The sequence below is a fragment of the Lepisosteus platostomus genome, chromosome 21 (genome assembly GCF_059453375.1).
Source record: "Lepisosteus platostomus isolate fLepPlt1 chromosome 21, fLepPlt1.hap1, whole genome shotgun sequence".
Taxonomy (NCBI): Eukaryota; Metazoa; Chordata; class Actinopteri; order Semionotiformes; family Lepisosteidae; genus Lepisosteus; species Lepisosteus platostomus.
Window position 1 is genome coordinate 5342507 of NC_142631.1, and position 16393 is coordinate 5358899.

The 16393-nt window shown below is 37.0% G+C and overlaps 2 protein-coding genes across 7 annotated transcripts; one reads left to right on the top strand and one right to left on the bottom strand.

Moving 5' to 3' along the window:
* Positions 1–107: 107 nt before the first annotated feature.
* LOC148643961 (serine/threonine kinase-like domain-containing protein STKLD1) lies at positions 108–10490 on the top strand. Of its 5 annotated transcripts, XM_088615056.1 has the most exons (19): positions 108–205; positions 621–707; positions 1075–1119; positions 1840–1914; positions 2408–2512; positions 2799–2869; positions 3549–3664; positions 3781–3896; positions 4385–4518; positions 5100–5230; positions 5603–5677; positions 6444–6560; positions 6928–7068; positions 7588–7716; positions 8126–8254; positions 8351–8479; positions 8921–9061; positions 9860–9939; positions 10397–10490. In XM_088615056.1, the coding sequence occupies exons 1-19, from the start codon at positions 191–193 to the stop codon at positions 10442–10444; spliced, it is 1884 nt and encodes a 627-aa protein (XP_088471182.1). In that variant the 5' UTR covers positions 108–190; the 3' UTR covers positions 10445–10490. The 5 variants fall into 5 exon arrangements, 3 of the variants coding, with proteins under 3 accessions (XP_088471182.1, XP_088471183.1, XP_088471184.1); XR_015928910.1 differs by lacking the exon at positions 10397–10490 and having other exon boundaries at positions 8886–9061; XR_015928911.1 differs by lacking the exon at positions 10397–10490 and having other exon boundaries at positions 8898–9061.
* On the bottom strand, positions 9751–15692 carry rexo4 (RNA exonuclease 4). 2 transcript variants are annotated; one of them, XM_088615060.1, is made up of 9 exons: positions 15527–15692; positions 14842–15193; positions 14115–14440; positions 13643–13795; positions 13130–13323; positions 12850–12938; positions 12570–12644; positions 12189–12263; positions 9751–11604 (listed from the first exon to the last, which is right to left on the bottom strand). In XM_088615060.1, the coding sequence occupies exons 2-9, from the start codon at positions 15067–15069 to the stop codon at positions 11440–11442; spliced, it is 1305 nt and encodes a 434-aa protein (XP_088471186.1). In that variant the 5' UTR covers positions 15070–15193; positions 15527–15692; the 3' UTR covers positions 9751–11439. The 2 variants fall into 2 exon arrangements, with proteins under 2 accessions (XP_088471186.1, XP_088471185.1); XM_088615059.1 differs by lacking the exon at positions 15527–15692 and having other exon boundaries at positions 14842–15503.
* Between the last annotated feature and the right edge of the window lie 701 nt (positions 15693–16393).

The following is a 16393-nucleotide window of genomic DNA, read 5'->3' on the forward strand; positions in this document are numbered from 1 at the left end:
CATTTGTATTCTAATATCAATTTAAGTGCAGCGGGAGAGAAACAATGCCAGTTGTAATTTGTACGGATGCACAGAGCATGCGCAAAAGGTAATCTTTGAGACCTGCAGTTTTCGTTTGGTTTCCAGGCAATGATAGAAACACAACAGTGACAGATTTCTGTTCACTTAGCAAGTACTGTAATACTGCAACATGGAGAAATACGTGGTAAAATTCTCATTTTCAGCTTTATGAAGAACTACGTAACGTAACCGCAGTTCGCGTCGACTTTTTGGATTAATACAGGCGAAGGCTTCCTACTCATTGTAACCGCCGTAATTTCTGAAAATACAGAAAAGTAATATTACGAAGCTAAAGACAGCCTGTGAAAAGATCAACAAAGCACTGAAGCACTGTTATAATTTGTATCTGATAACGTCTGATAATTTTTTTTATCGTTGGACATCTAATAAGTCTAATTAGTTAATTGAGCAATTAGAAAAGTACTTAACAAATCTTGATTAGATGCTTTTTATTCTTCTTCTGTTACTTAAAAGATGTGGAACTCGCTTTCCGTAACCTAATTCACTAATCTTGAATTTAATAGTGCCTTTGTCTTTTTTCCCCCACGAAAACTGAATAGATTTTAAATGTAATTGAGCCGGGGTCTTACGGAGCTGTGCAGTTTGTGCGCGACAGAAGGAGCGAGCAGGATTTCACCTTGAAGAGGGTATGCGCTTCCCAGCAACACTGCACATCAGATAAGGCTCTGTATTAGCCAAAGGCATAACATCAACCAAGCCAACTAAATTCAAAAATCACATTAGTGACGCCCGAATATTTTTTCCAGTTTCTAAAGAGATGCTTGTATGTATCTTTATTACATTCATCTTCATTGCTTACACACAGAACTGGAAAGGTGTATGATGACATCAACAGTACTGTATTTCATTTAGAACCAGTTATAGTTGACATGCCTAATTACCAATTATTAATAATTAATACCTAATTGCCTAATTCAGAGAGAAGGGGGGGGGGGGGGTGCATGGGGAATCTAATTTTTAAATTAATAATTCTGTTGTAACCCGTCTTTCCAGGTTGAATGTCTTGATGAGGAGCGAGCAAACCAAGCACTAAAGGAGGTCAGTGAGTAAAATCAGAACAGTAATATTTCTTTGTTTTGAGGCGCCACTGAAACAAACCCATGGCCTCACTTAAGCCACTGATGTGCAATAATGAAGTGATGCAAAACTCTTGAGTTTCACTGTTACTAACAGTGGTGATGTAACATGTGGATGCCTGTGCTTTTTTACTGCTTTTATTGCATTTTGCATGAAGTACACCCAGCCTGAAGCTAGCTGATGCTACACTGCTAGCGCAACCTCAACCACACTCACGAGCTGAGTTCAGCTGAGGTTTCAAACCAGCAATCCTTTAGATGTAGGACAAATGTTTCCCAATTCCCATGTTGAGCTGAACCACTGAAGATGAAGGCCAAACACATGTACTTAACTGCAATCAATCTTCAGTTCCCAGGATTGTTGGGGGTCACCTTGTGATGAACTAGATACCATACAGGTGGAGTCATGTCCTCTTAGTCAATTTAACTGTATGTAAACTGAAATAATCTCTGCATTGATAAACCTCTAAGTTAGAATACATTTGGTTTGATAAGTGTCTTAAGTTTAAGTAAGTTTGTTTATAATACTATTAATAAATATTCAAAACATTTTAGATTGAAATCACTGAAAGACAAAGCAGTAGACCTCTTTTCTAAGCATAATTTGAACAGGTCAGATTACTTCATTAATGTTGTTTTGGATATGAACACTTCTCCCTTATTGTGGTTTGTGATTTTTCAGGCTCTGTGGCTTCTGGAGCTACAGCATTCCAATGTCATCAGATACAAAGAACTTTTCATAACCTGGGACAGAAAGGTAATTACCGCTTTAGTTGTTTTATTTAACTCTGTACAGCCTGAATGTTTGTTTTAGTGTACGAAAAATAAGAAGTGCTTGTACTGTAAATTGTCAGCTATTATTCACATCTGACGTTTTGGGAGACAAATTCTGGTCAGTGATGGCATCAGTTCTGCAGTTTATTCATATTTCACTAAAAACCATCCCATCCTCCTCATTTAAGACCAAATTCAGACTTCATTTACTGCCAGGACTTTTAAGTCCCAACATGTCCTAAAGAGAATTAAATAAAGAGACTCAGGTTTCTGGATTTGGAAATGATCATTAATATATTAGGTAAAATGTGAGGAGTGCTTCCCTCATTCAGCCTGGGTCAGTGACGCAGCAACTACCACCACTCTCTTAATTGGGCACAAGCAGGATTTTCCTTCACAGAGAAACAGAATGAAGAAAATACTTCAGCTGTTGGTGCACATGTGGTGCTACTGAATGCTTTTCCAATTGTTTTCAGATTTCCTCCGTGATGCTGTGTCTGGTCATGGAATGCTCGTACTTGAGGAGTTTGTCTTCAGCTATCAGAATCCAAAGGGAAAAAGGAGAGGTGTTCAAGGAAAAGGTCATTCTAAGAACACCAGCATAAAATCTGTACAGAAGTAGTTGGTAACAACTGTTTTGGCTTCCCTGACGTTTTATACATAGCTATGCAATCAAACATTGTTGAAAAATATGTATGTACTGTAAGTGCTTACTAATGTCAAAGGACCTCACAATGTAGCAAAGTTTTGTGCCTTGTAAATCCTAAAGGCTGCCTGCATCCCTAGCATCTTGGAGATTGTCTTCATACCTTTGCAGTCTCTTTGTGTGTGTTTCACTGTCAGTGAAATTCATTTTATTTTCTGCAGGTGATCAGGAGGATGCTGGGACACACGGTAGATGCTTTAGCCTATCTGCACAAACAGAACATCATTCACAGGTCGGTAGTGGCATAGTTGGGTGTGTTTACGCTGGACTCATATTTGGAATTTCATCACTAGGCAGCCTTTTCACTTGTGGCCTGAATAAATTCAAAATTACCACAACACAATTACCCTTAAGTGATGAGTAAGTATATATATAGTAAATGTTGTTCTAAAGATATTTTGCCAGCTGTTTGTGCCCATAGTGTGTGCAAACATTTCTGTAAACTAAAATATGGCCTGTGTTTACTGGACTCTTAAATGACCTTCAGTTGTATTCAGTTTCATAGGTTGTATAGTATTAGTTTTTTTTCTTGTTTTTTTAAGACATTGGACAGCACTGAATTATCTACAGCAAAAATTCTTCACTCTCCATTTTTTATTTTTAAATGAAAAAGTTAAGTTTGTTATTTGATAGTCATGGACACCTTAATATTTCAATTTAGTAAACAAGTGGAGCTGTGAAGACTGTGGTCATAGAAAGTTTTTATAAAAACATTATGTGTTTTTTACAAACAAATACAATTTAAAACATCTCTTCACTACAGATGTGGTTTGGAAAATGTAAACCAAGTCTCAGTTATGGAAAAATGTCCTTTTAAGATCACAGCTGTATTTAGTAAATGATTTGAAAGAAATCAGAATGCACACTAAAAGAGTATATACAAACTTAAATCCATGATCCTCCATTTAAAGAAACCTCAAGCCTTCTAACATCCTGATGACAAAGGACTTGACCTTCATGCTCTTTGATTTTGGTATTCCAACTGTGACTGGAGATGAACTGAAGCTGGAGAAAAGAATCAAAGAAAGTATGTGATATTCCATATATCTGACAGATAAATTACTTGGGCATTTTCAAAATGAAGTTGTGTAATAATAAAACAGCCATCAAAAGACTTCACATTTGCATTCCTTCTGCTGATAGATGGAAAGTCTTGGATGGCACCAGAAACATTAGCACAGCGATTGTGGAGTGAGAAGTCTGATGTCTGGTCCCTGGGATGCATCCTGCTGGAAATGCTGTCTTGTCACTTGCTGGATGTATGTGTTCAGTGCCCTCCCCACCTTTAACGTAGATCAAGATTGTTCCCTTCAATTTAATGTTATAACTGTTTGTATACACATAATACCAGTGCAATTTTAATGAAAGGAGATTGACGGATGAAAAAAGTGCTTGAATTTAATCTTACCTCTGGAGAGAACACGGAGCCTAGAGCCCAGAAGAACTGGACTCAGCATGATTCATTTCTATCAGAAATACTGTCACATCTGTTGAGAATCCACCCCAATAAGCTTGCACCACAATGTATTAATTTAATTAAAGTTTGCATTTCCTTCTAAGTATCCAACACAAATGTAATTGTGAAAAACGGTTGTTTCCTGTCATGTTATACATCCCTAGTTAAAAACTGCAGTTCTTTTAGCTTGATTTCCATTTGCTTTTCTTAGTCAGCAGTACCACAGAGAGGAAGCTGCCCTTTCATTTTTGTTTGCTTTGTGATCTACTGTTGACTCCTTCCTGTCTTCAGGCAGAGGAATCCCTGTCCCTTCTCCGGCAGACCAGGCAGGATTCGAGTCCAATAGACATCATCACCTTTCCGGACCTGTCCTATTCTCTCAGGAGGATGTTAGAAAGGAACCCAGAGACTAGGGCCACTGTGTGGTGAGCAGACATATTTAGGAAAGAGCAACAATTTTGTTTCTGAAACAACATTTCAGTGACACTTCCTGAATGTGATTCTGACATGTCAAGTGCTAAGTTAATGAGATGCACAAGTAGGGTTATGATGACTAGCTGTTTCTCTAATATAACCTTTTCCAGTGCATGTTGTATGATAGTATTTCTTTCTTACAGCCTGCAGACAGCATAAGGCACAAAAAGACTGTAAGGTCTTACACATACAACATTACATGTACATAATTTCAATTTTATTGTGGCTTGGTCCCAAAGTCTTTAAACCACATTTAATCAAAGATGAAGCACATGAGTTAAATTGAGTTACATCACCTAGTTTTGATGCAATATATAAAAATGGCAATGGTCATCTAAATGTTTACTTCTTGAAAATATTATGTACATTTTGAAACCTTTTCATTTTTGTGTCTAAACATTCTCCTAATAGGGCATTTACTTCATTCTCAGAGGCAGCACTTATGGAAGCTGAGAGAAAGCGCTCCAGGTCAGGTGCTGAACACTCAGCGCTGCAAAAAGAAACTGAAAATGATTTTGTTGCTCTTGTACAGGGAGCTCACGAGAACTCCTTTTGTAAAGGAGTGTCTGGTGCAGTATGGTTCCCCTCTGTCCGGGCTAAAAAAGAAATTACCCCCAGGCCTGACAGGAGCACCCAGTGAAGAGGGAATTGAGAAAGTTCTAGGTATAAACATCCTCATTCCACAAAATGTGTATAAATGAAGCAAAAGGGTGTAAGTTCTCTATGCATAAAGGTTCACAAAGACCAAATGCTATATCCTAAATGTCCTGTAATGAGACTTTTTCAAAACATATCCTGCTATATCCTAAATGTCCTGTAATGAGACTTTTTTAAAACACACTTCCATCTTTCTTTTGGGTTTTTTAGATCTCAGAATTAATGGAATTACTGATTAGAGTTGCAAAGTACTACTTTCACAATAAATGTTCCAGTTTTGTCCTTTTGATTGCCTTCTCAAAACATTGCGACATATCCTGCTAAACACCTTTTCTAGACTATATTTGCAATAACAGTTTCTTTGTATTTTCTATCCAGAATTTATGCAGAATTTCAGTGATGTGGAAGAGGGACAGCTTTCAGGATTGGAATACCTGTCAGTGCAGAGAGACAGTGCGTACCTATCAATTGTTAGACAAAAACTCTGAAAATGTCAAAAAATCTTTCCTGTTTCTGGTACAGCTTCAAAATGAATCTGAAAGAGGGTTACACAAAGCATACAGTGTCTTTCACTTTTAATCCTTGTGTTCTTACTTGAAGGTTTCTGTCATCATTTGATCCAACTTTGTTATTCTCACTCTCTTTATCTTAGAACAAGATCTCTCTTTTCAGCTGACTTCCTCATTCCGTATACAATAAACACAGACATCTTTGGCTCATTCTTTATGTGAAACGATTGTCCAACAGTTGTCAATAATTTAATATAGAAAAAAGCTGAAAAGCCAACATACTGAAAGCTTTCACATTTTAAATGGATGAGCTTGTTACCCCCCTAGCAAGACCAGGAACAAGTGACAGTGCCAGAGATGGTTAAACCAAAGGAAACTTTTAAATGTCTTGTTCCATGCTTTCAAAAGCAATTAAGGTCTATACTTTATACTTCATTTTGCAAAGTCATGCTATTGATAATATAAACTTCGCCTTTATTATGTTCTGTTCTAGTATCTAGCTATATACATAATTAATGCATATAATAACGAAATATTAATAGAGCATAATTGATAGATATTGATAGATCCTTATTACTCGAGCTAATAACAAAATTAAGGTTGTTTCTTCATATAGTAGTGTTAAATTAGTTGATTTTTAATTTAAATGTCAGTGTTTAGAATGCCTCTGCTAACTGTCCACATAGCAGACTGATGTGTGTGTGTGTCAGTGTCTTCCAGAATCCCACAGGCCCTGCAGGCTGTTCTATCAGCCATGGGGAGCCACCTGGACAGTGTGGAGGTGCAGAACAGGGGCTGCCGGGTTCTGTTCCAGCTGTTAATCACAGGTAGAAAAGAAACCTTTGAAACCCAATGCAAAGTGGAGAAAGTTTCACTCCACTTTTTGTTTAACCATCCCCTATGAGCAGATTTTAAACCAAAGTCTCCAATTTGTAATTTTCAAAAGAATAAAAAATGCAATATCACATATGTGTTTTCTTTAATTGATGGTGCTGGGATACATTTTTCTCTGCCTGCAGAAGTGCCGATGTTAGTCGCGGTTTTTAAAAATTCTGTCACCCTCTCTGTGTATCTTCACTAAATTCTTCATGAAAGGACACTTCTACTGTAGGTTTTTTGTGGACACCAGACACTTAAGTTGGGTCCTGTGGCTCTCAACAGTTGCACTGTAATTGCAATCTTCTCTGCCTGAAGGTCTGGAGCACAGTCTGGAGGAGCCATGCCTATACACTGAAGAGGTGACCAGTTCTGTGATTCAGGCCATCCGTGCCCATTCCACCAATGAGGAGCTGCTCTCTGCAGCCTTTCAGATTGTCCTTATTCTCTCAAGGAATGGTGAGCATCCATGTGTGTGCTGAGAAAAACATATATTTCAGAATAAAAATGTCTTAGGACAAAATTGGGTATGAGTATTTTTTATTTTTTAAAATGGTTAAAAATGAACATATTAAAGCAAGAAAGATCAAATCACTTCTTATAAAACCAAAAGAAGTTGTTCAAAATAGGCTATAATGACTTTTAATTTTAAAATTCACTGGGTATAAACCTAATTAGGAGGTAAAAGGTGATACAAACATCACCCAAGGTGTGTACAACATGTAGAATGTGAATATTAGTGTGAAAAAGCTCCTTAGTCTGTTCAATACGTGTGCCTATAATTACCTGGAGTCCTAAATCCAAATGCTGAGTTTAAACCTCTATGATCTGCAAACTTTTATATTCCTGTTCACAAAAGTCAAATTAGAAAAATTATTGGATCCTCACAAAATCCTGCTCAAAAACAACATGAGCAACACTGTATTATGTGGTCAATATTGTCGAATCCTTTGTAAAAGGGGTTTTGTTTCTCTGCAGAGACATCAACAGAAAAGATTGGAGGAACTGGGGGTATCCAGGACATTGTGAGGGCATTAAAGATGTTCCCTGAAAACAGAGATGTGTGCTTGTCCTGTTGTGGTGCCCTCTGGGGTTTACTGGTGAACAGTAAGAGAAATGTCATTATCTTCATTAAAAGGTGGTTAAATTGACAGCATTCTAAATTTTAAACCTTATTGCTTAATTCTTTGGAAAAGTTGGGAATTTAAAAGTGTTTACAGTGCAATATAGTTACTATAAAGAAGGCTGCACTAAAAATCTTTTCATTTTAAATAAAGGATATCTATTAAACAGAAATTATATTCTTAAATATACTGTAGCATATCAGTTGTCCAGATATTCGTGGGCAAGAAATGTGTAAGAAAATCACAGATTGTGATTTCATCAGTCACTTCAAGTTTTTCATTTCTTTTGGGTGCAAAAGTGTCATTTAGATTTGATTGCACGTTCTAAAGCGAATTAGAAAATGAATGGATGGATGCATGTTCTGTTTACCTGCTGCCCCGACCCTTTCCAGAGCATACTTCAGGAAAAGTGTCAACAGCAGGAGCCCTCGAAGCCATTATCACTGTGGGAGAAACTCACCTGGATGACTGGGAGCTGATGGAATCTGTGTGCGCGGCTCTTTGGTCCCTAACACTCAGAGGTGTGGCAGACTAACCAGCATGAGATTGTACTGTATAATACACATTGGCTTTACAGCTCATCCCTACCTATTAGTATGCACTCTTTCTTTTGAAAGGTAGTTTAAGAGAAAAGGAATGTGAGGACACTGCTCTTACCCTGATGCATGCCCTCAGGACCCACACCAAAAGACAGGGGGTAATAAAGTATGCCAGCTTAGCTCTGGCCAGCCTGGTGAGCAGTTCAGGTATGTTGCATGAAGCAAAAACTTTTTCTTCACTTTTGTACTAGTATTATTGACCTAACATCTTAGAAAGCAGTTCAGTTCTTTGGTGTGAACATTACTGTAACCTATGTGTTGTTCAACATAGTGCAATGATCCTGCATAACAGTTTGTTATGGTGATCCAATGATCTTGTGGTAGGCTCATATAAACTCAAAATAGTAATATACAGTCCCATGACAATATGAATGTTTAAGACACTGTCTCCAACTTTTTCTCATTTTGACAACTGAATGTTTTTTAGATAATGGATCACTTGCTAAAACAGTATTTCAGTGACTCAATATCATCTGCTGTTAGAACAAACTCCCTTATTTTCCAGGGATATGGAGGGACAAAAACAAGCAAAGTCTCATTTTCTGAAATGTAGATTTCTTCACAGTGCACTTTGCATGTTCTCTTAAGAGTTGGCAGCCTTCAGAGTGCTACTGGCCCCTAGTGGAGGAAGTGGAGTACAGCTGCTAAAAGAGATCTGCCTTTATCACCATGACGATCCAGAGGTGATGGAAAACATATGCAGTCTACTCAATGAGATGGTTCAGTATGGTGAGCTCTGACAACTTATTTTAAAGTTTTAAAGTCTTATTTTAAAAACACAAACTGCAAAGCACTTCTTGCTTTGTACATGATGTGATGGTGTGAGCCTGGTCAGTACCTGGATGGGAGACCTCCTGGGAAAAACTAAGGTTGCTGCTGGAAGAGGTGTTAGTGGGGCCAGCAGGGGGCGCTCACCCTGCGGTCCATGTGGGTCCTAATGCCCCAGTATAGTAACGGGGACACTATACTGTAAACAGGCGCCGTCCTTCGGATGAGACGTAAAACCGAGGTCCTGACTCTCTGTGGTCATTAAAAATCCCAGGGCGTTTCTCGAAAAGAGTAGGGGTGTAACCCCGGTGTCCTGGCCAAATTTCCCCCCTGGCCTTTACCCCATCATGGCCTCCTAATAATCCCCATCTATGGATTGGCTTCATTACTCCGCTCTCCTCCCCACTGATAGCTGATGTGTGGTGAGCGTTCTGGCGCACTATGGCTGCCGTCGCATCATCCAGGTGGATGCTGCACATTGGTGGTGGTGGAGGGGAGTCCCCATTACCTGTAAAGCGCTTTGAGTGGAGTGTCCAGAAAAGCGCTATATAAGTGTAAGCAATTATTATTATTATTATTATTATGATGCATATTTGATGCTGATGTGACTATTATTGATCCAAGAGCGTAAAAAAGTAGAGTGAACAAAGAATAATTGATACCTTTATTTCCACTTATGGAACCATCTCAAAATATTCAACACATTTTGAAAAATATTAACTTTTAAAAACAATACCATCATTTAAAAATATTTTTTAGATGATGTGATACCAGAGTTTGTTTCTGAGAATGTGAAAGAGGAACTTCAGAAGATTCAAATCAAGTTTGCATCAAATAAGGTGAGTTTGCAGTTTTTGCTTTAAAGATAAATCTAGGTATAAAACAATTTCCCATTACATAAACTGTAATGAACATAACTGTCTGAATGGCAATATTGCTGAAGTCAACCAACACAAATTAACCGTCTCCACATACAGAAAACACAGATGACAAGTCAGAAATGTATTAGTTATCAAATAAATCACTAAACATCACTCAATAAGCATTACATTTTTACTGCATGTAGAAAGCCTCTTTGATAAGTAATTTTAATATCCGTCTTTGATAAATATAATTTAAAAACATTTTTGTCAATCACAAATCATTGAGCTCTAGGCATTTTGGCAGTTTCATTTTTTTAAATGAAAACATTCAATGAGGATCTAAATAAAACCTAAAAAAGGTTTGTAGAAAAGAGCACTAGTCCTGTGTTAAACTTCATGATTTAACATTAACTGAATTCAATTTTCCTTACAGGAGATACTGTTACTTGCACAATCTGCCCTTTCAAAAATGCACAACTGAGGTGGATCTGCATCTGGCAGAAATAAAATCTAAATATATTTCCACAGTCATCTCTGCAAGAGTTTTCTTCTGGTTGTCATTAAGGCAGAGATGGGAAACTACAAAAGCTTTTGACATCTCAGCCAATAAATCAGATCACTTAAGTAATTTAGGCAGAAAAAGCTGAAGTCATTGAGTATATAGCCTACAATGTGAAATGTCTTATTGAACTCATTCTAATGAATTGCTTGAAAACTATCAAAAATTTCTTCATTTTCAGAAAAAATGTTCAGCATAATCAGAAAATTTTAAATTCTACTGAACTACAAACAGGACCAATTAGCTGTATATCTTTTAAATAACTGTGAAAAACTGTACCCATTTTACATGTAAATAAAAAATAATTGTCACCCCTTTAGCTCTAACAGAACAGGAATACAGGAAATGAACAATCATGTAAATAACTCAATATACACAAATGCCAATTAAAGACTATGAAGTGGTGTGAACTGCACATTAAATGTGTAAAATACATGACTACAATTTAATTAAATACATGTTAGAGCAAAACTGCGATTGCAAAAACATATGTCGAAAGCAATGTAACATTTTGTCTGAAAGACATTTTCACAAATGAAAGTGCACATTGGATAATCTTTTGTAGATAAAAGTCTATCTATCTCATAAATGTTTCTGGTGTTGTAAATGTTTCTGGAGGAAATACACAATGCTTCTCTCAAAACACAGAAAATCAAGTAAAATGGATGAGCAGTTCAGCAGTCATGGTCTCAAGATTTACAAAGATAAATCCCACTTTCAGTAACTTTTGTCTCATGTATTTAAGGAGCTTGCCTGAAGACAAACGTTCTTAAAAAGATGTACACTCTCTTCTTTATGTGGTTTCTGACAAGCTCTTGCAAAAGACTCCCTTTCTCCTTAACGAAAAACTAGACACAGGTCTTCTTTATTGTACACAGAACTTTGCACCAGCAATAGTGCACAATTTCGATGTTGGCTCAAAGGCCATCGGGGTGAAAGTTATTCTGATTTGTTCCAGCCTTTGGTTTGCCTTTGTCCTCATTCTGGACTGCGTCTTTGGTTTTGTACTTGGATTTGATCTCTGCTTCCCATTGCTTTTTTACTAAAGTGTAAAGCCTCATTGCAGCTTGAGCATCTTGAACCTGCAGTGAGCAGAGAACACTACAGTTAACAATCAGAAACCAATGAGTGAGTACAACATGCAGAGTGCTACACATTGTTTTGTATTGAATATTCCATTAGAAAAGAGAGCAATATTACATTAGCTACCAGTCTGAGAAGCTGATTGGCAACAGATGCCACTGAATCTACTGTTAAAGTTACAGGCTAGAAGGGTATCACCACTGTAGCAAGCAACACCAAGATGTTACACTGTAAAAATAGTCATAGGATTACCACACTTGGAGGGACAGTGTTTCTAAATAATTTTGAAAGAAACACAAGAACGCTACTATTTGTTAGTACTGCTGCATACCAATTTATTATCATTTTTTTTAACATTACTTTATTAACCCTTTACAATTTCTTGCATTAGGAATTATCTTTTCGCATACCCCAGCTTGCTCTCAATGATCTCCACACAGACACACAGATAGGGAGAGAGCCTGGGGTCAGACATTTGAAAGGGTGGCTCAGGGTGCTCAGAAAGAAAGTTAAAATATCCATTAATACTACTCCAATACAGAAAGATTCAATTGGGCCTGAAAGGTATACAAATATTCCTTACCGAAGAATGTTCACCTTGTTGGACTTTTACATTAAGAATCTTCTCACAGAGATGTCTGAGGGAGGGGCGACTGCACTGTTTAGATATTAAAGAAGAAAACATGACATTTTTATGACTCATTTGATAATTGCAGACGCATGTCTCAGCATAAATGAAATATATTTAGTTTTCATAATATAGATTCTAGAAGCTAAACACTTATTAATAGGAGCAAAATACCTATTAATACACCAATGTACTTTTGACGTAGTAATTTTGCATGAAAAAAGTTTTATTTAATAATGAAGTTGAGAATTCTTGGTAGAGTACACTGAAAAATCCTGTTCTTAAAATCTTGAGGATAAGTATCTTTTGAATATAAACGTCTCTCAAATGTCTTACCTTTAACCTTTGCTTAAAAGGTTTATATTTCTGAGTGTCCCTTATTTTCTTCCTTGGGTGATCTATAAACAAAATCTGCAAAACCAATACATAAACAAATGTATATTCTTGCAAACCACAGCATTTTTCTTTAAACTATATCCTTCACAAATCAATAGAAACAATACTAATGTATGAATTATGATAATATTCTGTTTTAAAATAAGCAATTTCATACACTAATCACACCAGGGTTTTTAATGTTTTAATTGAATTTTAAAAAGATAGATTAGCACCTTACCTTGAGATCATTGTGCACAGCATGGCCTACTAAAATTCTTCCTAGTAAAATATCAGACACCTCTTTCTGTATGACCTTCACATCCTCTCCTATGGGAAGTGAAGCACAATGTTGGGAAATGTAGTCCAGATTTAAAGTAAAAGTTAAAATATCAATTAATCCTGCAGACATTCAATTTGCATATTAAAGTACACTTTCTTGTCCAGATTTCAATTGGCCCTTAAATCTGTGGACATGAAGAAGTTCTTTACAACTTTTATCTGAATAATTCAATACTCACCATTCTTGATATCCTGGGGTCTGATTCCACTGACAGCTGTTCTGTAGTCAGTCACCCTCTCTGTGGGCTTCACATACTTGTCATAAATGCATTTGCCATACTGGTTCACGAGGGAAACTCGAGCTACAATGCTCTCTTCGCCATCCTCTCCAACCCCAACCATCTCACAGTCCATGGCTACGGTTTTAGTTAACCTATTAAAACAAACAGTTGATCATTGACTTTCAGTAGAGACTTTCTCATTGTAACAAAAAAAAAAAGAAATATTCTGCAAAAGACTAAATCTATTTACAATACATTCTTGACTTTAGAACTACTCATGCATTACAAATATATATATATACACAGTATAACTGATGATGGACCAAACTTTAAATCCCAGTCCTCAAGATTATACATCACGATCTTATTATATGATTTAGAATTTACATTTCATAAAAGGCAAATACCCCAAAATCATTACATTCAGCAAAGAAAGACTAAAAGAAAAACAAGAAAGTTTAGTCAACTTACCCTTCAAATGCACAATCCTTCACCAGTACACTGTCTACTGTCTGGGGTTCAGACTTTTTTATTCCCAGCTTCTTCCTCACTATCTCCGCTGCATCTGCTCCTATGGCAGCCTCTATGTCATCTGGGTCAACATCATCAAACCAGATATCCTCCCTGCCAATCAAAATAGCAAATTTCTCAAGCCACCAAAATCAATGATGTGGAAACAACCTTGACATCAACAGAGAATCTTTGACTTCTTAATGTCAGAGCTGCTCACAGATAGTAGACAACTTTCAGCTAGCATCTCCTGCAAAGCAAAATGGAGGCACTTGCTAGTAATAATTATCTTGCCAACCAACCAAGGCATGACATGACAAGACTGTCTGGCTGTACTTGTGGAAACTAAAACATCTTTATTTCCAAAACTTTAAACCAACTGAACCTGCTTGACACAAGATCAAGGCAATCTTATTTAAGGCCCCCGACTTACTCTCTCGGTTTGATCTCGGTGGACGTCTCAATTTTTCTTTTTTTACATCCCTTTCCATTTGTCTCTTTGGGTACAAGCTCCTTTTTCCTCTTTTCTTTGTTCCTTTTCTCCTGGGGTGTTGGGACAGCATCCCCATTTAGCTTGGAGGTGGTAGGCAAGGGACAGTCTATAATTTGCTTCCCACGGTGATCCTGGGATTCCCCGCTACCTTGAACTGCAAGCTCTTTAGGGTGCTTCTTAGGCTTCTTTGTCTCTTTCTTGGGAATCTGTTGTGCTCTAGTAGATTCAGCCTCTTGATTTTCTGTCTCCTTCTTCTGATTAAGCAGCTAATTCATAGGACAAAACAAATGAAAAAAGGCAGAATATCACATGTACTATATTAAGTGAAATATGAACAGGCTTGCATACAATTCCAGCTTGTACAAGTCAACATGCCGGAATAACGAAAAGAAAGTGTTAATTACCAGTATAAAGGTGTCTTAGATTTAGCTGAAAACATTTTCAAATGCCACATTCTGGATTTTGTACTAGAGTCACTTGGAAGGTAGTTACAACAGGCAAAAAACTGAAGTCCATTCATATTAATTACTGCATTTGGCGCAATTGATTTACAACACCCTGGGATATACATAAAATACAATGTAACTAACCAAATTACTCTGCAAAAATATCAAAGCTGATTACTAAATACTTTTCTGTAACTAGTATCCTGAAATATTTCTCCTACCTCTTGCAGCGCTTTCCAGTTAGATGAAAACTGCTGAGAATCCTTGGGAGGCAGTATGAAATTCACATTAGCTCCTCCCTTCTTTTTTTTCTTTAAGTGTCCATTTTCTACCTTTCTTTTGGACTTCTTTTCCTTGAGGCGACGTTTGTTTTTCTTTTCCTCTGGTTTAGGTCCGCGGGTCTTGGTCACAGCCGCCTTATCAACACCCTGTAACTTCACTCCTGACATGATTTCCGCGACTGCTGTCACGTAGCTCCAAGTCAAAACGAAGTCTCTCACACAGGGTTATTAAGGTATTATCTGTCCAGATTTGCTTGCCGCAAATATTTAATTTACCACTGCTTCTGACACACTTCAAAAATACAAGAGACAAAAGTAACTAGTAATGCATGTGGTATTTTAAAATGGCCAATTTAACTGAGAGACATTCACGTTGCCTTTGCATAGTAAACTACCTTAAACATTTATTGATGTTTGCCAAAATACAATTAGCAATATCAAATGATCCAGTGCCTATAGACTGCAGCGTAAGCACATGTAACCGAAGCCAAATACTTTCGAAATGAAATCAACTATAACTTAATATGACAGTTATCGCCTTTGCTGTATGATGAAATTTGTTTAATTTTAAAGCTGATCTGTTCAGATTACTTCAAACTACCGCATATACAGTACACGAACTTACCAACACAACCTTCCTCCCCATATGCATTCCATGCTGCTTGTACTACTTCCGCTATGTCCGGCGGTAATTAGTGTTCCCTAGAAACAAAAACCTTGTACACACCATGACGGGTCCGGTCAAACGAAAGTGCAAAACATATAACTAATTCCGATTTCATAGAAACCTCATTTGAATAACGTGATTCTTTAGCATGTATGGAGCACAGAAATTCAGTGGTTTGTATTTAACACATGGATCTGGGAATAATTACGATTGATGTTAGTACTTAATATGGAAAACATCTAATCTAAAATATTTCTCACTTTTATAACTACTTAAAATATTTATATTTAAATAACAAACGTACATGTATGATAGTGGAATTGTAGGATTGTAGGCTTTTAATAAATCTTTCAAATCTGCATTAATATTACATTCTAGAAGACCTGACCTTTAAATTTGACACCTAACAATTTGCTGTATTTCGTTTTGTTCCAGAGAACACACATGACTCGAACAACTGCATCAACAAGTATTTAGAAATGGAAACAACACAGAGAACGGTAGCATGACCGTATTTGTGCATGAGCTAAATAGTTTGACCAAATCTGCCAACGGATTTTCTCACTGTGTAACTTCAAGTCGATAGATGACGCTGTTCGCCCTTCCACTCGTGCAAAGACTGCTTAAGACTACAGTACGCTTCAGTTTTTAATGTATACTGTATTTAGCACGCTTTTGATCAGCGAATAGCGAAAATAGTTACAACAGTCGTTGGTATATCATTGAAATTATTTTAAAAGCGTGATTTTAAATTTATTTTGCACGGCCCTTTGAATCAGACAGGCTGATAAAAAACAAGACTCAATTCAAGACTCTGTCACCCGA